We start from the raw sequence: 24,362 nt of genomic DNA, 5'->3' as shown, positions 1-24,362 counted from the left end.
GTCCCCTGCACAGGGCATGCATATTAAAGCCGACAATGCTTACAAATGTAAATAAGGGCAGATTGATTAGGAACAACATTATCACTGGGAATGTCGAACTCACATGCATCAGCAATGAGGCAAATTGGGGGCAGGCTCAGCCCTGACCACCCAAGTCGAGCAGGCTTTTACACTGGCTCCTCTTCCCTTTCTTAAAACGTTACAGAAACAAGGCCAATTAGATCCTCAAAGTAATTCATCTCTGTGTATGAAAAAAGCAGACCACAGGGGAAGCGGCGGGTGGGGGTGGGGAGATTAAGATAGCGCTTGTTAGAGCCCAGGCTGGGGATTGCGTCCTGGAACCGATGGGTAGAATTTACAGGCCGAGAGCATTGTCTGAAATGCTGAAAAGTTAACCTATCAAACAGCGGGTGAGGGAGCTCAGGGAGCTGAAAACCCCTGAGATCAATGTTCAAAACGTTTAGGAATTAAGTCAAACCCAGGGAAATGAGCCCGAGTGGAAGAGGCTTTGCCATTGAAATGGTGCACATGTAGCAGCGCCAAAACAAGAGGATATGCAGCTGCGTGCGGAGAGTAATAGGGAACCATTATGTGTAAATAGCCTATAATTTCATTTTAGAATTCCATAATCTAAGTAGCTATACTGAAATTGCTATAAATAAAAGATTGGGTGGAAAAACTAACATTTTGGTCTAAAACGTTGTAAAGAATTTTGTACAGACACAGCACCCTGCCTATAGCTACATGGTTACCTTTGCTATACAGCACGCCTCAAATATAAAAAGACTGACGTGTCTTTTTAAGGGTTCCACCCCCAATGTTTAAAAATTAATTTCCAGCAGCAAGCACAAAATGGTTTGACTTGAAACGTCTGTAGAACCTTTCAGTGAGAAAAACTAGAATAATAAATCACGTTTCCTGATTTATACTATTTACCAAACATAATAAAGACCATGATATTGCTCAAAGATTAAGCTTGCTGTGTCGAGCCCAATATTCCTGCGATATTATTTATTAACCTACTGTCATTTTAAATGCACGCTGCTTGTCTTCCCTTCTGCATTTTCGCAGCCCTTCCCAGAGCCGCGCACAAAATCACGTGCTCCTTCGTAGTTTGAGTTTTGAATATCCGCGCTGGCCGGGTACTCCGGTCCTCCTCCGGATCTCGTGAACACCCCCAGACACTTCTATTCTCTTTGTCTGTTTATTCTGCTGGACACCCTACCCTGCCCAGGGTACTGCACACGTTTTGCCGGTTTGGGATTCAGAGGGCAGGGCCTCCCAGTGAAACCAGGAAGGAGAAAAAGCTAGAGGGAAGGTGGCGAGGCTGGTAGGGAGGAGAGAGATGGGGGAGAAAAGGGGTGAAAGAGGAAGGAGAAAGGAAAGGGGAGACTGAAAGAAGGAGGCAGGGGCAAGCCGCCGAAGAGAAAGTAAGGCGGCGGGGAGGGTTGGCCGACAGACCCCCTGCGGGAGCCGCGTGCGTCGCCCGGGTGCACCCGGCTGCAGTCCCTTTCGGTAGAGGGCAGCTAAATGGTAAGGGACCCGAGCGCTCAGCGATTGGCCGGCCGCGGGGAGGCCGCGCAGGCATTGGGTAACGTAAGGGGGCCGACCGCCTTCAGGAATGTACTACGGCGCGTCCAGCACGTCCGTCCGCGCCGGCGGGGAGTGCACCTCGCCTGGGCTCCCAGGAGCCAGCGCTGGAGACTTGGAGCCCGCCTGGCGCTAGCCGAGCGCAACGACTTCCCTACCTGCTTGACCAGGGCTGCGCGGGCGTGGGGAGTCCGGAGCTCCGGCGCGCGCGCAAGCGGGCGCACTCGGACACGCGCGCGCATTAATAGGCCTCCGTGCCCTAGAGCGCGCGCCGGCCGGGCCCTGGGTCACGTGGTCGCATGGCTCCGCCCTCTCCCCCGCTCCTCCCCCTTTCCCTCCATCTGGGTTTCTTTCTTTCCTTTCTTTTTTTTTCAATGAACACACACCGTGTGCATCTTAAAGCCACACTGCCCCATTTCACGGCTTCAGTCGGCTACTTGCTGCCGAGAGTCCCTCTGCAGTTCAACCCAATTTTTAAAAAAGAAAAATAGGAAAAATACTAAAACGAGACAGAATCGAGGGTTTGTGGATCTGGTCCCCATCTCAGGGAGGAACTTAACTTGCCAAAGAAAAATACTCTCAAAAAAAATTTTTTTACGTAAAAATCAGAGCTATGTATACAGTTTAATTTGTCTCTGGCCCCAGGATCCACCTCAGAGTCGCGTATTTTCTTCTCCAGGGGAAGCGAATCCCCGGCATGTCTCGGTGACACTGGCTGCAGTGTCCGGACAAGTCCTAGCAATCAGCGCACAATTTGTTTCAAATGAATCCAGCATCAAAGCCTTTATTCTCCTTTATGTCACGCTACTATTAAATATAACACGATGCGTACCAGTTTGGGGAGGGAACGTTTAAAACAGACTTTAAATAAATAGGGACTTGTGGTTAATTAAAAGGGGGGGGGTCCAAATGAATCCAAAATAAGAAAACTTTTCTCTTTCTAGAGAAAACATTTCTGTTTCTCCGGGTTGTTAAAAGGATTCTGTTGTTTCTCCTTTACCTATGTCGCATTAAAGATTCAAATAAAAACTCCTCTGCCTCCACGAGACTACTTCGGTGTCTGGATTCCACGTTTATAAAACACTGACTCCTTCAAACCAGGGCTGTGCTGCCGAGGGGTTTTGAGAGGGAAAGGGGCGGGGCGGGGGGGGAGGGAACTTTAAGAAAGGTGGCTTTTCCCAATGTCCCTACTTTCCTCTTTAACTTTCCATTTTGTTTATCTTAATGCGAGGCGTTGTTCCCTGCAAGAGCCTAAGTCTTCTCTTTGGTTATAAAAGAAAAGAGAGAAGGGAAAAAAAAAATCTGGCACACACTGGCGCACTATCCACCACCCTGTCATTATTGGTGCAGGCCTGGGAATTCAAGCCGGACCTCCCAGTATTTGCTGCAGCTTGAGGCCAAGGTGCCTCTGAAAGGGTTTTCTTTGAGGAATTTCTGAAATTGTTTAAGCGCTTAAAAAAATTACATTTTCCCCCGTGTCTATCGCGAGGCAAATGCTCGTGGGTGTCTGTGTGTGTGCGCGCGCGCAAAAAGCATCTTACAAAAAGAAGACACTGTTGAAAAGAAAAGGAATAAGAAAGAAAGGGAGGGGGAGCATTCCTTAATGGAAGTATTGCATGCGAGAAGGTTGGCGCTCTCGGAGGCTCCCCCCGAAGCCGGGGATGCACACACTGGGGTTGCCTACCTGGGTGGTCTCTCTACTTTGGTGAGCTGTTGCTAAGCAGCTAATAATAGTCATGTTTGCTGAGTAATTTCTGCCCTCCGCGAGCCAATCATGTTGCAGAAACCCAAGCCATCTGACAGCCCCGGGGGCGGGAGCTCCAGCCTTTTTCTCTTTCGCTCTCTCTCTCCCCCTCCACCCCCTCCCCTCCTCCTCCTCTTTCTCCAAATGGAGAGAGTTCTTTTTTTTCTTCTTCCATCTCATCTATTGAATCAAGGAGCTGCTGCGGCCGCTGCCCGCTGCACACACACAGAGCGGAGTCCCCAGGTCCCGGGAGCGAGAGAGGCGCGCTGCACTGGGGCAGAATGGTCCAGCGGGACAGCGAGGAGCACAAGAAAGCAGAGTCCGGGACCAAGCAGCTACCGAGAACCCAGGAGCCAGAGCCCAAGCAGCCCGAGCAGTCCGAGCAGCAGCTTCAGGAGCCGCCACCGCCAGCAGCAGCTGTCGCAGGAGCAGCGGCGGCGGCGGCGGCTGCCCCGGCCCGGCAGCGCTGAGACCCACCGGGCGCCCACGGACCCCGCGGCGGCGGCTCTGCGCTTACCTTCCGCGGCCGGTCGGGCGACCCGTGAGACGCCGAGAGAGTCAGCGAGGCCGGCGGGAGCGGCGGGGATTTGCTGGCGCTTTCTGCAGTGAAGGGGTCGCGGCGCGGGGCGGGGGACGGGTAGGGGGAGTTGGGGACAGCGAAGAGCGCCGCGCGAGCGCCCGAAGGACAGGCTGGCTCCACGCGCCGGCTCTCGCTCTCCGGAGAACTGGATGTGGGCAGCGGCAGCCGCAGAGACCTCGGGACCCCCGCGCAATGTGGCAATGGAAGGCGCAGGGTCTGACTCCCCGGCAGCGGCCGCGGCTGCAGCGGCAGCAGCGCCCGCAGTGTGAGCAGCAGCAGCGGCGGCAGAAGCAGCAGCAGCAGCAGCAGGTCTGTCAACCGGAGCCCCAGCCCGAACAGCCGGCGGCCAGCAGCGTCCTCGCAAGCCGAGCGCCCAGGCGAGCCAGGAGCCCGCAGCGGCGGCAGGAGCGCGCCGGGCCGCCCGGGAAGCCTCGGTTCCCGCGGCGGCGGCGGCGGCGGCAACATGGCCTCGGCTGGTAACGCTGCCGAGCCCCAGGACCGCGGCGGCGGCGGCGGCAGCTGCAGCGGGGACCCGGGCCGGCCGGCCGGTGGCGGGAGGCGCAGAAGGACCGGGGGGCTGCGTCGCAACGCCGCGCCGGACTGGGACTATCTGCACCGGCCCAGCTACTGCGACGCCGCCTTCGCTCTGGAGCAGATTTCCAAGGTGCATTTCAGACTCTCTCCTCTCCTCCCACTCTCTCTTCCCTCCTCTTCCTCTTTGGGATCGTCCCCGCCACACACACACACACACACACACACACACACACACACACATCACACACATACACACACCCCTTTCCAGGAAAAAAAAAACCAGACAAGTGGGGACTGAAAAATTCAAACCCTCCCTCCGGTCCTGGGAGGAAAGGGCTGTCTGAAGTCCGCAGGGGGTGGAGGGTGTGTGTGTGTGTGTGTGTGTGTGTGTGTGTGTGTGCGCGTGTGTGCGTGTGCACGCGCCCTCCCCGGCGTGCCTTTTCCGGAGCACTGGAAAGAGGTCCACAGTGGACCACCTCCAGGGCCGCCGCAGCGCGGCACTGCCCTGTGCCCCTTGCTCCTGAGCCCCCTACTCCCGCGCCCCTGCCCCTATTTGCAGCCTAAACCCCTGTAATACTGCCACATTTCTTAACCTCTTGGAGGGGGAGGCGGAGTGGAGCGAGGCGGGGGGGAGGGAGCCGAAATAAAGGTGGTTTCCTTTTTTGGCAGCCGGTTTTGCTTTTGTTGAGCATGAAATCTCTGCTCCCTTAAAAATTATCCTCGCAAGAGGGTATCTCCCCTCTTCTTTTCCAGTTTTTGAGCCACTTCTTCTCAGAGCCTGTGGGGAAAGGGAAAGTTGTAAACAAATTGCCACCTTAAATCCGCGGTGCGGGTCTGTCGAGCGGCCGGGTTCATTGTGTTTACGAGGTTCGCTGAAATGTGTGGAATCCGGGGAAGGCGAGCACCCAGACAGGGGCCGGCCGGGGCCGCGGCCAGCGCCGGGGAAACGCCACCGCCGGGAGCAGCCAGCGCCCAGCCAGGACCCCCGCCTGCGTCGGCCCAGGCTCTTCCCCTGTGCATTCTGCTGCTTTTCACGTTTAACCAAGAAGGGAAGGGAGAGGAGGGAAAGATCCATGTGGCTGCCCTCTTCCGATCACAAATATTGTCGTAAGTTGCAGATGGCTGCCCCACTTCCTAATTCAGCTCACACGGCGTCTCCCAACGCTATGGAAATACGTCGCGAGTGAGCTCCGGCGCCCACGCTCACCACGTGTATCCCAATTTACTACCACGTCGGGCGGGGGATCAGGATGCGGGAGCCCGCCAAACATTGTTCCCAAAGTGCTCTCGTCCCCCAGCCTCTGTCCTCGCCGGAGAACCCCGAGAAGGGTGAAGGCTGGGGCAGGACTTGCGGGGAAGGGCGCTGTGGTTTGCTGGTTCTTAAACATTGGGCTCCATCGCGGGGATTACGCAGACCCTCCCTTCCCAGGTTGGTGTGAATATTGCCTGTGTTGAATGGTGTCTCTCCTCTTTGCCTTGGCTTCCCCTTGTTCTTGCAGCCCCTCCTCCCAGACCTCCAAGTCACACTCGGGGATGCTACGAAGGCCGCGCGTGGGGGCGCCCCTGCTGTGACCAAGGTGCAGCTGCCACGCTGCAGCCTGACTTTGATTTAAGGCCAGGCCCCCCCCACGCCGCTCGTGTTTCCTTGGGCCGACCTGGGGTCCAGCCCGAAGGGCACCCCTCACGGCTGGCGCGGGATGCCGGGCGGGTGCGCAGTAGCTGGCGTGGGCGCGCGGGCCGTGACTCCCCGGCGCTCACTCCTCCTTTTTGCTTCATTCTCAGGGGAAAGCTACTGGCCGGAAAGCGCCGCTGTGGCTGAGAGCGAAGTTTCAGAGACTCCTATTTAAACTGGGTTGTTACATTCAAAAAAACTGCGGCAAGTTCTTGGTTGTAGGCCTCCTCATATTTGGGGCCTTCGCTGTGGGATTAAAGGCAGCTAATCTCGAGACCAACGTGGAGGAGCTGTGGGTGGAAGGTAAGAGATGCAGCGCCCGCCGCAGCGCCCTCTCGTCCCCCACCCCGGGCCCCCTGCCCTTCCATCCAATTGATGAAGATATTTGCCAGCGTACACCTAGATCCTTTCTGTGAAGAGCGAAAACCCCCTGCCCGCAACAGGGGGAATTGTTTATTGTTTGGGCGCCTGGCCGGGAGCCAGGCCCGCCCGACAAAGGCCGCGCTGTAATCTACTCGGGGCGCTGCGCTTTGCGAGGTGTTGTGGGAGAGAGTGGCGAGGGCGGGCCGGCGGGGGCGCGGGGGCCCCTCCGCGGGACAGACCACTCCTCAAGGCCGGGGGGCCCCCGGGTCCCGCCGCCACCGCCGCTCGCTTCCGCCGCGCGCCGAGACGCGGCCAGAGGAAGGCCTCTCGACTCCGGGCTGTACTCCTCGGTTTCCTTCCCTCCCTCACCCCCACCCACCGCGTCCAAAGAGAAAGGAGGGCGGGGGGGGGGCAGAGAGAGGCCACCCCTCCGGCTGGAGGGAGTGTGCGCGCCCCCGGCGGCCGCGACCGCCGTGCGGAGGGCGGGGGGCGGGCACAGCGCGGGCCTGCGGAGGCGGCGGCGTGTGTGGTCCTGTTTTTGGACAGCTTTCAACTCTTGGGGAAAAAAACATTTGTCTCAAGGTACAAAAAAAGGGGGGGGGTGGGGGGAAAGGAGTTGGAAAAAAAGCAGTAAAGCACAGACTAGAACGCTTGTTTGCAAAGTAGATTAATGTTTCCTCGCAGGTGGGGGCTTTTAAAATGGAATTATGCTGGGGGAAGGTTGCGTTTTAGAGGCTGAAAGAATAAATGTGTTTTAAGAAAGCGGGTTTGGAGGGAGGGGCCGCAGGAGCTCTCCTAGGGGTTATGCCAGTCTTTTATCCACATTCCTCAATTTGGGGGTTCTTGAACCCTTTTTTTAAGTGGTTGTAAATTTAAAATAGATCACACCTCCCACCCCTGACACCCCAGACGGAAACATTTTACTTTTTGTGTGTGTGTGTGTGTGTGTGTGTGTGTGTGTAACTCTCTTGATTCAGGGGTTTTGTTTTGGGAGCGGTTGTTTTTATTTTCTGTTCGTTGTTTTTTTATTCTTTTTGGAAAGAACAGAGTTGCTGTTTGGAAACATTTTAACCCCTAAACACTGCTTAGGGAATCTCTTACAATGAACTGGGAGGGAAGGATTGTCGTAATTATGTAGATATTTCACACCAGAATATCTGAGGCATTCCTAGTGAAAGCTATCTAAGACAGAATTTGGAAGCCTAAGAGTTGCATGCATAATTGATCCCTCTCAGAATGCTGCTGGAGAACTAACCTTGGAGAATATTTTGTTAATCTTGCCTTGTTTGTGAAGATTCAGCTTTCAGTGTTTTGCAAGGATATGGTGGTGTCTTCCGTTGAGTAGTGACAAAATAATAGTCCAAATAATTAAGACCAGAAAACATTCTTGCCTTAAGAAGCTTGGTAATTAATACAAGTGTTTTTTGGATTGAATCCATGGGGTAATTTACCTCAACTCAGCACCTCATTGTCATTGATAGATAACGAAGGGTTCTAATAAGCACCTGCGATGTCAAGTTTACTGAATATCTATAATGGCCCTAGTACTGTCTAGGCACTGTAAGTGACACTAAAGATGTGAGGCACTCCAAGTGCACAAATTCATGCACTTAAAACTACTAGAGTTGAATGTCAGACTTGCACTAAATTTGAGCTCACGATTGCAGTAAGCCATGAAAGTTAAATGGAAAAAGGAAAAAGCTTCCATGGAAGGCAAATTAGAGCAACCTAGAGAGTGGAGGAGGGAGGAAGTTGTAGGCAAGAGCTCAGAAAGGGGGTCAAGCAAAGGCCCAAGCTTGAGTAGACAGCCGGCAGTGGGAGATCCCCAGTGTGGCAGGGATAGGGTGCAGTGGCTCCATTGGGCCCTGGGCAGCAGGTTGGGCCCTGGACCGCAGGACTGCAGTTTGGAAACGATGTGATTGGCTAGACTGTGGGGAGCTACCACAGGTTCTAAGACAGAGCAAGTGATGAGCAAAGGGGGCTCCCAGCTCTCTCCAAATGTTCACTGTCTGCTACTTGGGCCAACAGATTTGTTGGGTGTCATGATGATGACAAAAGACTATATCTTGTTGTTTCGAGCAAGACTTTTCAGTAGATTGTTAATAAGTTTGAAGAGAACTAATGTTAAAAAAAGAGAGAGAGCTAATGTAACTTATTTATGTAACATTTTATAAATATTTCTAAAATTAACTATGTTTTTGCATTACACAACTCACGTCAAGTCCCGGGAGGAGAAACATGCTTATTAGCTTTCTCACTTGGGCCCTAGCTTAGCGACAGAGTGTTGGGGAGTGACACACCTGAGATAAGACTCATTTTGCCTACTTTGGGCCTCTGAGCTATTTTCCTTCCCGTTCTGTTTTGGCAGTTTCAGTGTGGCACACTGGTTCTTTGGCCAAGTATTATTTACTTAGTACTATCACTTGTTGAGCAACTACCCTTACCATTTATTATATATTATGACATGCCTTACCACTCATTACAGTAGCTATCTCTTATTATCTTTATTTTTATAACCTGATAACCTATGTAACATTTTTAACTTGTAAGTGAATTATTGTCCCATTTTACAAATGAGAAACTATGGATCCTCTGTGTCTCCATGTCCACTTTGCCTACTAGTGACTTAAGTAAACCTGGTCTCCTGTTGCTTTGACCTTGATTTCTCATTCATTCATTCATTCATTGCATGCTAGAAGAAGCGACAGTTTCATAAATGCAAGTAAACCCAACCAGGGAGGCCACCATACCATTTTATAATTTTAACTTAAATTCAGAGTAGAGGTAACAATGAGGAAGTCTTGTTCCTGACATAGTGAGCTTAGTGTTCATGTCAACAGCAAGTAGTGGAAGCATTTACTTTTCAGAGTAAGAATGCTCTGCTATCCTAGACTTTAGTAGAGTAGAATGAGAAGCAATGTGGAATTTAGGTTAATTGTATACTTTAATGTCAGGTAAATTCTTCATCACTGTCAGCAAAGAAGTCTGTTAGATGGTCTTTTCTTAATAGAGACTGCAGATGTTCTGGACATAAACATGTGTGGTTGCTACAACTAAATAAACCAAATGAATAGAGGTTGGATATTATCTCAGTTAAAAAGCAACAGAAGAAAGGAAAGCATAAGAGATTTTAAGGGGAGAGAATGCTGAGGGACAGTTTGGAAAATGTTATTTCTCCTGTGGGTAAAAAATTGACATACATATACACAAACACAAAGGCAACTGTGTACATCTATACTCAGATACATTCAGTGGACTTCCACCCACCGGACACACAGACAAGTGGCAGGATGGCAGGGGCACCTTCCAGGACACCCTGAGGGAGGGTGACTGAGTCAGGACCAGGGCTGGAGAGGTGAGGGTGGTGGGGCATTCCAGGCCAAAGGAACAGCCTGGGCAAAGGCACAGAGGACAGGGGTGTGGCCTCTGGGAGAACTCCCAGTGCTTGCCTTTGGTTGGGGCATCAGGTTTGATGTGGAAAGCCTTGAGGCTTGGAAGGTCCAGATGCATAGCAGGAAGGTCTGTGATGTGTGCAGGGTGTTTGGCTGAGGGGGCTGCCAGCTCTTCCTTTTAGCCATTCTTTGCCTGCCTCAAGATTTACACTGGTGTATTTGGCCTCCAGCGCCCTCCCTGGTACCAGAGTGCTTCTCATCCTTTCGGGCACAGAAGGGAAATGCCTTCTTTTTAACCTTGCCCATTTCTCTGTCGACTTTTCATTTTTGCTTAGTACTTTTATGCTTCTGTCTCACTTTATATCTACCCCCCACTCCAGCCCTCTCTCAGACACAAGTTTGTTGTCATGATTCTCCAGTGACAGAATGTTCATTTATCTTTTTGAGCTTTTTGGTTTTATTCTCAAAGCTTGCCCAGCCCCCAGCCTCCTTTACTGCAAAAAATAACAGCCTTGAAATGAATCCATATTGCCTTGTGTTTGGTTATTACATCTCTGGGGGCCAGTATCAAGAGAGGACACAAATTGTGACTGATTCTTTTTTTAAGGGAAATGGTAAGTTTTGTTAAAAAATGCTTGCTTGATGTTTCTAAGTGCTCTTGAGTTTGTAGCTAGAGTCTGTAGTTGCTAACATAAGCCTTCGGTGTTCTTGGCTCTAAGTCAGCTGCAGAGGAGATAATTGAGCTTCACCATCCTTTTCAGTTTAGAGCAAGGTTTCTCACTATTGACATTTTGGGCTGGATAATTCTCTGTTGTGGGAGCTGTCCTGTGCATTGTAGGATGTTTAGTAGCATCCCTGGATTCTACCCACTAGATGCCAGTAGCACTCTCCCAGTTGTGACAACGTGTTTCTAGTCGTTGTCAAATGTGTGTTGGGGGGGCAGTGCAAAATTGCCCCAGTTGAGAACCACTGGTTTAGATAATAGATTTCAATTGGAAGCCCCATGCTGTGCAGATGGAAGGCTTTTATTATGACAGAGTTGTGGCTGCTAAAGCATTGCTATAAATGCAAAAGTTTTATTTTCAAGATAACCCTCCCTCCCCATCCCGGTATTTACTGACCCAGGTAACTAACTTTTCATGCAAATAATTTAAATTTTTGATTATTCTTAGAATTACATTACATAGCAAATAAAAACATCGTGAAGTTGAGAGAGAGTGGGTGGGGGTAGGCATAGAAGAAAGGAGAAGTGTTATATTTGAATACTTTTTATTCCTTTTCCTTCAGGTAACTTAATTTTGCAGATAGACCTCGGTGCATTTCAAACACAGTAGGCTGAAGGTTTTTAGCATGAACGTGACTTTGTAAAAAGCAATAAAAGACACCACTGGACTTTGTTCATACTGCAATAACAGCTCCTTTCCGAAGCCCACGTAGCACATTGGCTCTTTGGTGGTCTAGTTCTCCAGATGTTCCTGTCACACACCGCTTTTCCCCAGGTGCTCTTATGCAGCAGAACCAAAGAGACAGCGAGGGACTGAGGCATGTCACTCAGGCAGGCGGTGCGTGGGCTCTGCTCTTACTGCCCTTTCCAAGGTTATCACCCAGTTTCTGCTTTCTGGGGCTGTCAGTTTGGGGTTTTGGGCAGGTCACAAGGGACAAAAAGAATGAAATACAGAAGCTCCTTTCTGCTCCTCGGTCGCCTAGGCACTTTTTAAAGTCAAGAATATGTTTTTTAGATAGGTATTGATTAGATTCTGATAGTGGGCACATACATACAGGTGGAAGCGATTGTGGCATATCTTTCATATCTGGAGAAAAATGATAAAAACATTAATGCCCAACAATAATTGCTTTAAAAATAACAAATAGCCTCAGATGCCTTCTTCCCAGGGTAGTTGACCCTGTGAATCATCGTATCTCTTTGCTGCCTGCCAACAAGTTTAGAAGTCAGGTTGGGTGATGGGGTGTTTCAGATACACAGAACGCTGCTTGGAGGCTCCAGAAGATGACAGTTTCCAGATGTATGAACCGCTGGATCAGTTTGTTTGGATTATGTGCCACAGCTGATGGCGAGATTAACGCAGGCTGGACAAGCTATGGGAGATTTGTCTGGTTTCCACAATGCCATGTTTATATTTCACTGGGATTTCTCCTTCAAAGTTGACCTCCCTGTGACCCCTGGAGCTCTGTCCACTCGGGCTGAGCTGTAACTTGTCTGCCCTCCTTCTCTTACTGGGGGGTCACAATTATGCAGTGGAAGGGGCCATTTATATGGCTCCCCCCGCTCACACACACTTTGTCCATGCCAGCAATCGGCCCAGATTTAGCCCCTGAGGAGTAGTCTATTCAACTGGTTGAGAGGAGGGGGATGTTTTATTTAAAAAAAAATTTTTTTGGCTTTTAAAACAAGTATAGAAATATTTAAAATTATTTGAAAGGAGACCAGATTTAATAGAAGCCACTTTGCAGAAATACAGTATTTTAACTTAGCACTGTTTTGACACTATTTTGGAAAAAAAAAAAAAGTTGAGGGAATTCCTGCTATGTGAGAGATCCCTAAATAATCGCCACACCTGTATGATTCTATTAGTATAATACTGTTATCTCCTTTGCTGCTCATCTGTTCCCAGAACCTTTTCTCCATTCTCCTTCCCTCCTCCCTCACCTATATCCCTTTGCTCATCTCCCCTCCTCTCTTCTCTCCCTCTGCCTCCCACCCTTCCTTCTACCCACCTATTCATAAACTGCCCAAATCATTTCCTCGCAGTGGATCTCTGGAGTTACTAGTGTGAAATCTGAAATGGTAGTAAATCTGGTTAATCACAAACTGACAGGAAGAAATTAGTAAATGTATTATTTCAAATCAGGTGTAGGAGATTCTAGATGCAGAGCTGCCATTTGCATCCTTGGGGTTCGTAGGTTGGTGAGGGTTTGTTTCAAGACCATACTCTCTGATGGGGTCTTATCAGCAGATGTGCTTCCCCTGTTGAAGAGTCATGGCATTTTAATGAGCTTTTGATGTAACTTTAGAATCTATTGACATGTGGACTGTGAAACAAGTCTGGGTCCCCTGTGCTTAATGTGCCATATGAAATGTGGGAGAATTGGGCCCCATAGCATTTCTGAGATAGTAAGTGAAATGTTCACCATGACATTCCAGCCCAGGTGTTCCACCTTCAGGCTTTCCCTGGGTGAAACCCACATCAAAACCAAAGGGAACATGGAGCTTAGATCGAGATGGAAGAGGACAGGTTTCCACATCCAAATTTTGGCAGATGCCACAGTATTAGATGGTCCATCCACATGAGAAATCTCAGTTGACATCCCAGAAAGCAGACAGCTTTGCTCATGAAGGTGTTTCTGGCAGTCCAGGAGGAAGGAGGCTCCTTGGGATTTCCTCAGTGGAAACCTCCCTTGACTACAGAGACATCATCAGGGTCGCCAAAATATAAACACTTCTATTACTCTTTGCTTCCAAACTCTGAATTTAGGTGCTTTATGGTAATACTTCTTAGATTTTTTTTCCCTCTTAAACTGGATTTAGGATTGTTGTTTCCTTTACACTGCAATATCTCAGTTTTTCTACATATATCTTTAAGTTTGACAGAAGAAATAAGCCTTTCAAATCATTAGAATGCCACCATTGAGAAACTGCTTGACCATTGTGGAGATTTGGGGGAGTTGTATGTACAGAAGTATGCATCCTGTCCTCAGTTCCTTCAGGACTGTGACCATTTTGTTGTATTGGGGGTTTAGAGCATAGTTGGAAAAACAGCTGTCATGTGTTAAGGAAACTGTATTGTTGGTGGGCAGTCAGGTACCTGCTAATGAGTGACAAGTGTGTTGTTGGAGAGGTTTATAATGTGGCGGCAGGGACTTATTACTAATACAGAAATCCAGGTGTGAGTTGGCCCAAATAATCCACACTGCCTGTGGGTCCCAAAACTGGCTATGAAGGCAAGGCTGGTGAGAAGCAAGTCTCCATACCGCAGCACAAGCTTTATTTATTATAGTTAAAATAAATGAAAAACAGTAGACGTCCCCAATTTATCAACCAAGGTAGTCTTCAGTTATTGATGAAACATGTATGAAAGTAAGCAAAAGGAACTGCAAAAGGAACTGGAAGTGGGCTTTGTGAAGTACATATGCATGATTTTTTCCCCTTAAATCATTGCTTAAGGGCTTCTGGCCCCTAGCTCAGGAATCCTGCCCAAAAATGCCAGATGTATTACACAGTCAAGTACTGCAATGTAAACACTGCTCTGTGCCATGAGGCAGGGTGGTCCATCTTCTGTTTAAGAAGAGCAGGAGATTGAGAGGGAATGAGAGGGGTAAGCCCTCTGCATTGAGCACAGTAGTGATTGTGTCATTTGTATTTTTGGCTGCATAGTCAAGATTTGAAACTACAAAAACCCAGTTGAATTAATACTTTGTACGGGCAAGGAAAAGCAACTTGAATTGGGATGCCAAAGAGAGCAAGTTGTAGCTTGGATAATGTGGCTTCATTGGGTCAGATAAGTTTATAAAATGTAGAACAGGATGGTGGGGTGAGCTGATAGGAAGAAAGCTGTTGTCTTCGTAGCGGCATCTTCAAGTTACTATGAGCATCACCCTTTTTATCAGCTGTGAGTTAAATTGAAAGCTGAGCGAAGCAAGGCAAGGAGAGGCCAGCTTCTTTCACAACCCCTTCCTGCTGGGACGGTACCTTCTGTGTGTAAACCTGAGATTTATCACAAAGCTGCTCTGGTGTTTTGTAGCATTGTGGGGAGGGTAACCCAAGTTACCCTGCAAAATGAATGGCCTTCCAGTTTGCTTCCAGTTTCTAAATTTAAATAAAGAATCTAATGATCATTTAGAGGTGAGAAAGTAACTAAGCACTTTGGGCCATCCCTCCAGTAGAATGTGTCTTATATGCTGTGGAAATTGGAATGCCTAGACATATCTGTACACCCAAGTAATCAAATACTAAGCAGTCCCTACGATGACTAGATTCGGGGTTTTTAAAAATTAATAGGGAAGTATTTTGTGAGTTAGGCAATGGGGTTTCAGTTTGGACTTGGGGAATTGTTAAAACAACCTATAATAATAATATCTTGATTTTAGAAATCCATTCTATAGAATGATCTGAGAAAATTGCTTTAAGAAGCATTGATGATAAAAACAGGAATTTTGAGGTTAAGGAAAATGTAGACTTTTTTACTCTCTCCCTCCCTCCCTCCCTCCATCCCTCCCCAACCACTTTTTTTCTTATTTTGGATTCTCCCATCTTTCCCACCCCATTCCCTTGATTTCTTTTGCTCCTTTAGTGGAGAAGCCAGAAAACGTCACAAAATAGATGTAAATATCACACAGTGTCTTTTTAAGTAGAAGCTTTCTAAAAGATAAAGTAACGAAATAATTTTCCCAGACTACCTAAGACATTATTTCTTTCCTCTTACCTGATTTTTTCCCCATGAGGTTCATACAGTGTTGTAATAATTTAAAAAACAATACCATCATTTTTGTCACACATGATCCAGAAAAAAACTGCACATGTTTAATACCTGGCTTAATTGCAAACAAAGCTTGCAATTTGAGAGAATTGGGATTAGGGCTAAATATCTATTAACTGCTCTTTCTAGAGATTTGGGGAATAGGATGACCCTTTTTTTTTTTCTTTTTTTTTTTTTTAAATAGGCTACAGTTTCACATGGCTCCCAAAAGAAATCTCTCTCCCTTTTTGTTTCCCACACCAATTGATTTATCATTTTGCTTGCAAGCAGATCCAGAATGTTAGGGCAAGAACACACTCACTTTTTTCTCGTAACTTTTTTGTTGCGGACCGAAACCAGTTGACTTGAATAAATTTTTCTGAGGCCTGAATGTAGCCAGCAACGTGGAAAAATCTTGCCATTCAGGGCCGTCTGAATGTACATTTCAGCCACACAGTAAGCTGCATTGGTAGGCACTGGACTGCTAAATACAACCATTTTTCGCAGCAGCGAGTTAGACAGGTGATTAGCATAATTAGCACCGAGCAGCTATACATATGGTAATGTTGAGTGTGTAAATGCCAGCTGCGGTGTAAAATTTATGTCAGGGGTCGGCAGGGCTGTGCGAAAGTATTGTGTTCCAGCTGCAGGTCAGGGCCGCCAAAGCTTACCTCCTTTTCTCTTGTTGGTGAATACGCCAAACAGAAGAGAAAGACAGAAATATAACAGATACGGCTTTGATGGAACAGCCCGATTCTGTGCAAGAGGGACTATTCTATAAAACACACACACACACACACACACACACACACACACTCACACACACTTGCAGAAATCCCATTACTTTCTCTACAAATTGTGTTTACTTCATGCAGGGTCCACATGAGTGGCGGCCAGGATGGGAGGTTGGGGTAGGTGAATGGGCCAAATGATTTCCTGGGAGGAAAACTTTCAGTTAGTGAATTTTTAAAAGGAGTTAAGAGTTGTGCCTCTGGTTTTCTCCCCATCCTCTTGTTCCCTCTGCCCCCCTCCCATTCCCTCCACTGTTCCTGTCCATATTGTTTTCCTTCTAATTAAACAGGGGAATCCCCCTTTGGTGAGCTGGTGCAAGCATCTTTAGAAGAATGAGAATTGACCATTGTGGAGGTGTTAGTTTGTCTTGAACATAATAAGGTTCCAAGAGTTTGACTCTCTTCCCAAACTGCTTGACTGGTTTTAGCAAAGGGCTAGAATAGAAGTTCCCTTGTGTCTTATGGCAGCTATGCTTACCATTCCACCTACCGCCACTCTCAGACCCATGAAATTCTTTATGGGTAAGAAAAGAATCCTGTAGGTTTCTTGTTTAAAAGGGAGACAGTCTTCAATCGTTCATGTCCTTCGAAATGCATGATGGGGGAATTTATTGCTATGAGGAGTTCATGCATTTTTGCTCTGGAAGCATTTTTTCTGCCACCCTCCCCCCACCCCCACTTTTCTTCGGTTGGTGACTATAGGAGTGGTGGTGGTGACAGAACATAGTTCACACCATGCTGACCTAGTGACGAAACTTCCTCACAGCACCAGGGGGTCCTTATGCATCAGCCCCTAATCCACCTAATCCTGATGGCCACACAATCATGAAAGTGGCCCCAAGTGACCAGTGACATGCGTCTCCCCACACAGATGCAGAGGGAAGGGTCGGTGCGGGAGATAAATCGGGCCGGCATGGAGTTCCGCAGGGGCCAGGGAGCCTGTATGCAAAGGTGGGGACTCACATTGTCTCCCCGCTCCCCAGGCCACTCAAGCAGGAGGCCAGTGAAAAGAGGCCCAGGCTGGATCATGGCAAGAAGACTGTTCAGAGCAGAGAGGTGATATCCACCCCACAGAAGCTGGGAGAAGGGAACCGGGCTTGTTGTCATCCAACAGCCTGACTACTAGATAGAGAGCCCACAGCCCTTGCACACATTTGGTTTTGTTGTTGTCGTTCAGTTGCTTTGTGTCCTTATGAAGACATTAGGAGGCCTTCACTAAGAACTTAGAACTTGATAACAACATGCTGTCTTTGGTCCCTGGGTTCTACTTCCTGGTGCAGCATTGCCTCTGAGCAAGCATGCTGCTCTGTGTCAGACCCTCCTGGGTCCTCAGCTCCTGCCGAAGGACAGGACTGGGGTTTGCATCTGCTTGCCCGTAGCACTTGAGCAGTTGGGTGCAATCACGGTAGGACCTGGGACAGTTCACAGCTGGGCAAGTATGCAGTTAGGGATAGAGCCGAGCTCTACGCTGCCACATTCTGCTGGAAGCCAGCAACATCCTTCTGCAGGCTTGACTTCACGCAGCCTGTCATAGGTGGGGTTGACCCCAGCCCTGATTTGCCACAGCAGCAAGTGACCAGTGAAGAATGGGCCTCCTGACAGATGCAGTGTCATGTTGGGAGCTGGTGGCCCTGTGAGAAATACCGGGTCAGGGGAGCTGTGGCAGGCAGCAGGTCCAGTGTGGGCAGGGTGCTGGGCTGACCTGATCATGTCCGACAGGGCGAGCTGGCGGCTTCAGGGAACGCCGTTCAGAGGAAGCAGCCCGGGTGGGAACAGATGGTACCGCAAACAGCTGGTGCTGGGGCTAGTAGCAGGCACATGCTCAGAGCCGCTACTGCCACTGCGCTTGGCCCTCCTCCCCCCTCACAGTCCCTGGGGAGGCGTCGCAGTGTGTCTGTCCTGCTCTTGTTTTTGCTGTCTTCATCGCGCTGCGTTCACTTCATGAAGACAGATTCTCTTTGGGCTATATGATTCTAGCACTTTCCCATGGCAACGCCCAAGGGCACAATCCCACCAGGAGAAAAACAGCCCAGAAGCTTAAGCAGCAGTTGGCTAGTCATGAATAAAAGAGATGGGTGGAAGAGTGACTAAAACTCACAGCCCAGGAGTTCTCAGCCAATTGCCCAAATTACTGAATCTTCATTTTTTTTCAGTTTAGAAAATGAGCTGGTGCTAATAATTTTACAGTTACACCCTTTTAGAGATTTGCACTTTTTCATGCTCACAATAACTAATCACAAGACTGAAAGAAGGACCTGAAGCAACTAAAGGGGGGGGGAATCTGTCTAGAGGCTGTTAGATAATTCATGGGATTAATCAAATGCAAATGCCCCACTTGCATATACACAGACCCCATTTTCCTAATTGGACTCTGAGTGGGTACTTTTCAGGCTGAAAGGGTCATTTGTTTTGACTGATTGACTTTTGAGGCTTTGGGGAGAATTAATATCTTATACAGATGACTGCCTGTTCCCAAGGCTCTGTATTGAGGCTGTTCATTCATTTATTCATCCGACACACTGAGTGTGCACCGAGGTGAGTGGGGAGCGGACAGTGCCTCCCTGAAAGGACTTGGAATTTATTGTGAAAAACACTTTGGTTGGTCCTTCAGAACATCTTTATGTGAATCACAATAAGCTTTTGCCAAAAGCTTTTTGCATGAATGCCACAGATGTTTATTAAGCTCTGTGTGAAAGGCTGTGCTGAGGAACAATCCAGCAGAACATCATGGGGACCGTCTGGTGTCTACCATGGATTGGAATGTCATTGGCCTGGGGGTATGGACCCCTGAGCGGAATGGTTTCCTACCTATGTTGGCCCCTCTTCACCTTGGAAAACTATACTTGGTTTGATTTGCGGAGGAAGGGATCAGCAGAAGTGATGCTTTTTACCCTGCCTCTTTCAAAGAATTGGTTTAAGCCTCAGACTTCTGGAAAACAAAATGGCAGAATTTGTAGGTAAAGAGGCTTAGGGCTGCTTGTTCCCTGTGTGCCCTCATTCTCTCTGCCCCCTCTAAGACAGGCACCTCTGAGGACCAGAGGGAAATGGGGCCTGTCTACGACTGCCCATGGGGCCCTATGGAAAAAAAAAACCTGTCTTTTCAGTGGTGGTGAACAATCTGAGAGGCAGCATTGTTGTCCTTTAAATGAAGATACCAGTTATTTGTCCTGTGCAATACTTTTGTGCATTCTGAAAACTCTTATCTGTGAGCTTACGGTAGTCCGGTATGTGTAATTTGGCGCTCCTGAACTCATAATCTCAGCTGGTGCACAGAAGCCCTGAGGCTTGCAGGACAGTTGGGCTCAGGGTTAAAGGTTGATTCCACCTCGTATCAGCTGGTAACCTTGGGCAAGTTACCCAAACTCTGCAGCTCTGTTTCCTGCTCTGTAAAATAAGGGTGATGATGCATGCCCTGCAATAAATAAATGAATGGATGCCTGCTCGGCACCTGGTTAAGGGTTTGGGAAATTTCATATAATTGTCAGCGCTCACACCATCCTATGAGGTTAGTAGTATCATTTCTATCCCACTTTACACAGAAGGTTACTGAGACTCAACTGTATCCCAAATTTCAGTGCCTTGGGTGGCAAGACTTGGGCTCAGAACCCAGGTCTTCTGATATCTGTTCCCATTGCCTGTCCATTCCACCTTACCCCATCTTGACTGGGGAGTAGCAGTAAGCAAAATGTTTAAAAATAAGTAAATAGGGCTTCCCTGGTGGTGCAGTGGTTGAGAGTCCGCCTGCCGATGCAGGGGACGCGGGTTCGTGCCCCGGTCCGGGAGGATTCCACATGCCATGGAGCGGCTGGACCCGTGAGCCGTGGCCGCTGGGCCTGCGCGTCCGGAGCCTGTGCTCCGCAATGGGAGAGGCCACAACAGTGAGAGGCCCGCGTACCGCCAAAAAAAAAAAAGTAAAAAAAAAAAAAGTAAATAATGAGTGTGAAGGGCTTTGCAAGTGGAAAGCACCACACACATATAAAAGTTTATTTTGTATCCAGGATCCTAAGTAACAGTTTTCCTGAGTGTTGTTCAAAAAGCTTGGTTGTTATTTTGTTGTTACAGTTGTTCAGTTTGGGAGAAGGAAAAAAATATCAGAGAATTTCAGAATATGATAGAGATGCATAATAGTTTTGCATTGAGTTTGTTTTTAGTTCGGATGCCTGTCAAGTAGCTTTCGTATTTTTCTCTTTTTGTCACAGGGGAGTCTTTAATTATACGTGTTTACTGCAGAAGGATTAAGAAATAGAGATAAACCCCAAAAAGTAAAGTGGGTAAATATTGTTCATAAACCACTGCACAGTAATAACCACTGTTCACATGGCTGTATACCTACATCTATATCACAAATGCTGGATCTCATGGGTCATTCCGCTCAGTAGTCAAAAATGACTATGCGGTATTTCATAAATATGAGATTATTTTTAAATTAAAAGACTTTGATCTTGATAATGGTAAAGAGAAGGGAGCAAACCATTTTCCCCAAACCACACCTGTAATTTCAGTACTTGAAAGGGCTTCCTGAGACCATAGCTTCACACTCCTGCATGGTAAGGAAGACAGCAAGATAAGGAACAGCTCGGGCCGTCACTCAGCTGTAATGTAGGCTAGGCATTTGCTAGAGTCGCAGAAGTCAGTGAATCTGTAAAACTGCCCTGTCCAGAAGGATTTCTGTTCCTGGTAGCTTGTTCTAGAGTGACTTGGGTGAATACTGATGTAGGAGCATATGAACGCCGTGCAGTTTATGACACAGGTCCACCCGAGAAGGAGCTAAGTCTACCAGTGCAACCAAGTGAATGACACGATTATGGTCTCACCAAGCTCCAGCCACTCTTGCCTTCTTTCTCTCCCTGTTGCAAGCCAAACGTGAGGCCTTTGTGGTTGCTATAGTTCCTCTGGCCAGAATGCTGTTTCCCCAGGTCTTCAGGGTCAACATAAGTATCTCTTCCTTTTAGGTCTTCCCTGGCAACTCCATTTGAAGTGGCCTTTCCCCTGCCCCACCACCCAGTAACTCACATGGCATCGCCGCCTTGATTTCCTCCATAGCACTTGTCATGCCATGAAACTACCACATTGGTTTGCTTGTGTACTGCCTGTTTGCTTCACTGGCCAGCGAGCCTCTTGGAGCTGTCTAATCTACCACACACCCCAATACACAGCACATAGCAGGAACCCCACAAATGCTTGCTGGCTGAATGAGTCATGTTACAACTATTTATCAAAGGAAGTGGATATCAGCTAAACTTTTTAAAAAGTTACTGAACAGTTTTGCAGAAACATTCATATTTGTTTATAAAAGATGAAGTGTTGGGCTTCCCTGGTGGCGCAGTGGTTGAGAGTCTGCCTGCTAATGCAGGGGACACGGGTTCGAGCCCTGGTCTGAGAGGATCCCACATGCTGCGGAGCAACTGGGCCCGTGAGCCACAACTACTGAGCCTGCGCGTTTGGAGCCTGTGCTCCGCAACAAGCGAGGCCGCGATGGTGAGAGGCCCGCACACCGCGATGAAGAGTGTTCCCCGCTTGCCGCAACTAGAGAAAGCCCTAGCACAGAAACGAAGACGCAACACAGCAAAAATAAATTAATTAATTAATAAACTCCTACCCCCAACATCTTCAAAAAAAAAAAGATGAAGTGTTAAGTAAAATATGGTCCTGTAATATGGAAAAGTAAATCTAATTTAACAGTACTCAAAAGTAGGATACATCATAGCTGGTTGTGGAAACTAGAATTCAGGGTCCTTCAATTCTAGTTGCTAAATCTACCAATGATAATAGTCTTGTCTTGGTTGAAACTGGTTGTCACGTTAGCAAAATATTCACATTTATCACTAGCGTAAAGAGGTGGAAGAGCAAAAAGGTTTTCAGTTCTAGAGATGTGAAAAATGTACCCCTTTATTAAAATATAGGTGTTTATTTAAATATGCATCTTAAAAACTCTAAAAAGGTGACATGGAATCCCTGAGGTACATTTTATATCTTGTAGGAAATAGTATCATTTCTGAAACCCCCTGAGGTAAATTAATCGAACCATTATGAGATTGGTCTAGAAGAGTTTAGTTAGTTCTTAGCGGCGTGAACCTTGCATTTGGTTTTTATTTCTGTGTGCACTCCTCTCCTGGGTCATCACCTTATTGGTTATAGTTGTAGGCGACCGCTCTGCTGGGCAGGGGCGGGGGGGGGGGCAGTGGGCCGCGGGGAGGTCTGTGGTCCTGCTTTGGTGGTGGTGGTTTCTACCTCATGGTCTGAATTCACCTGGCGTTACGACTTTGTAAGCAGCATGAGAAGTCACGTGCTATGCCAGTGCTTAAGGAGGCAGGTACAGATGATTGATAGGCGCGGGACATTGATGTCTGATAGCCGGAAAAAAGGAGGCGTTGAGCTTTTCTTCAAAAAGGCTATTGGAGTTCCTTGGTGTGCAACTCTGTAGCTTTTCAGGAGTGACCTCTGGACTAATAATTGGCTTTTTTGGGGGCGGGGGGGGGGGGCTCAAACAGCTTTTCTATCTCTAGAGAATGTGGATTGAGTGTAATTCAGTTCACTAATTGGTTGACATAATACATAGTGATTCCTGCCAGAAGGAGCCAGACCCTGCCTGCAGGCAGCTTTTATGGAGCATCCTGAGAAGTCCTATGGCCTTATGTAAATGCAGGCTCTGTTGCAAGTTGTTTCCTATTTTTTCCTATGGTCTTTAACTTCAAACTGATTACTGGGGCCTCAGCAGTTCCCTGGGCTATTTGCCAAAATTTTCTGCAGCATCTAAATAGTTTTTATAGCCAGTGATCATTTCCCTCTCTCTTCTGCTACCCCTCCCTCCCCCTCCCCTCCCGCTTCCTCTTCTCTCTCCAACACACCACAGTATGTTCAACCTCACCTCACAGAGTTCCACGGTGGCCTTGGCCATCTGCGTGAACCTGCACAGATGACTCTGCCAGTCTGCGAATCTGGACTAGTTTTCCTAATGAGGGCATTATTTGCTTTTTAGCTTGCTCCCTTGTTTATAAAATATGCCAAGAGAACTAAACAACCCGCTGTTCCCATTACTTATTTACTTGCTCAAACCAAATGTTTATGTCCTTGAATACTAAACTTGAAGAAAAAGGATTTCTCCTCGTGGGAAAAAGCTAAGATGGTCCCTGAGGGTTCTTTCTGAAAGATGGAGCTGAAGGCCTGCTTTTCAGTAAACATTCAGCTTACAGTGCCTTTTGGAACTGGAGTGTGTAGGGGTGAGGGTGCTCGAGGATGCTCTTCTGTTAGCTGTCCCTGCGGGCCTTCCCTCAAAGCCCTTAACCGTTCGCCGTGTTGAATCAAAGCAGCCTCTCCAGAGCTTCATGTCACAGCTCCCATCAGGGCCCCGTTGAGAAGTAAAACTCCTTTCCCTCCATATGTCCTAGACAGTGCAGCATCCTGAGCTTGGTGCATTCTAAAGCCCTCATTGAAATACAGCCTAGAACCCGAGGAAGAAGACAAAAAAAGCAGTTCTTAGTAACAAACATTACTCGTGCTTTGTTGTGCTGGCTTCTCTCATGCCCAGCTTGGGCCGCCTGCTGGAGAAGCTGGGGCAGGGGTTCAGAATCACTAGGGGAGCTTCCAGAACACAGGCAGCCCGCCCCCAGGTGACTCAGAACCTGGCACCTGTGCTTTCTAGATGCTGACCAGGTGAATCTGAGAGAGCAGGTTCCAGGGCCTCCCGAGACAGCCATGGCTGATACATTGGGTTCTTCTCAAGTGGGATTTCCCCTTGTGCATCTGACATAAATCACATTATTTATCTTCTCCTGGCAAGTTTTGTGCTAAATACACATTTGCCACCTTTCCTTGTTTCTTTTTCCAACAAGAAGAAACATTTCCTTGTTACCTTTGCCAGATTATTTAGGAGAAGAGTGTAAATTGAAGCCATTTATCTTGAAATGTGCTGCAGGGGCACATTGTTTATACAAGTGAAAGAAATTGTAACAGGGGTATTTGGTCTGGTCTGCAAGGAAAAGTGTCTCAAGTTTTCCTTCCCCCTCCCCCTTTATACATATGGTGTGTTAGTTAGAAGGTGCACAAAGCACGCATGCATTAGGTTTGCGTGTGTGACAGGCAGGACCATTGTTAATAGGTTTAGTGAGTATTTTTTATATGTTTGTTATTGGTAGAGTTAACATTGCCAGTCATAATAAAGTGAATGTTACCCCTTAAACATCAGCCATACATTTCTTTTTTTTTTTTTTTTTTTTTTTTTT

The 24,362-nt window shown here is 47.9% G+C and overlaps 1 protein-coding gene across 3 annotated transcripts in view; it reads left to right on the top strand.

The window, feature by feature from the left end:
• Positions 1 to 24,362, top strand: part of PTCH1 (patched 1) — a 66,816-nt gene that overhangs the window by 4,280 nt on the left and 38,174 nt on the right. The window contains exons 1-2 of one of the 3 annotated variants that reach the window (XM_007448287.1): positions 4,231 to 4,578; positions 6,231 to 6,423. In XM_007448287.1, coding sequence (XP_007448349.1) covers positions 4,378 to 4,578; positions 6,231 to 6,423 — 394 coding nt within the window. In that variant the 5' untranslated portion in view covers positions 4,231 to 4,377. Of the gene's footprint in view, positions 1 to 4,230; positions 4,579 to 5,341; positions 5,556 to 6,230; positions 6,424 to 24,362 lie in introns of those variants that run through there. The other 2 variants (XM_007448289.1, XM_007448288.1) reach the window with 2 other exon arrangements.

The sequence above is a fragment of the Lipotes vexillifer genome, unplaced genomic scaffold (genome assembly GCF_000442215.2).
Source record: "Lipotes vexillifer unplaced genomic scaffold, Lipotes_vexillifer_v1.1 scaffold252, whole genome shotgun sequence".
Lineage (NCBI taxonomy): Eukaryota > Metazoa > Chordata > Mammalia > Artiodactyla > Lipotidae > Lipotes > Lipotes vexillifer.
This window is presented reverse-complemented; position numbering and strand designations above follow the sequence as displayed.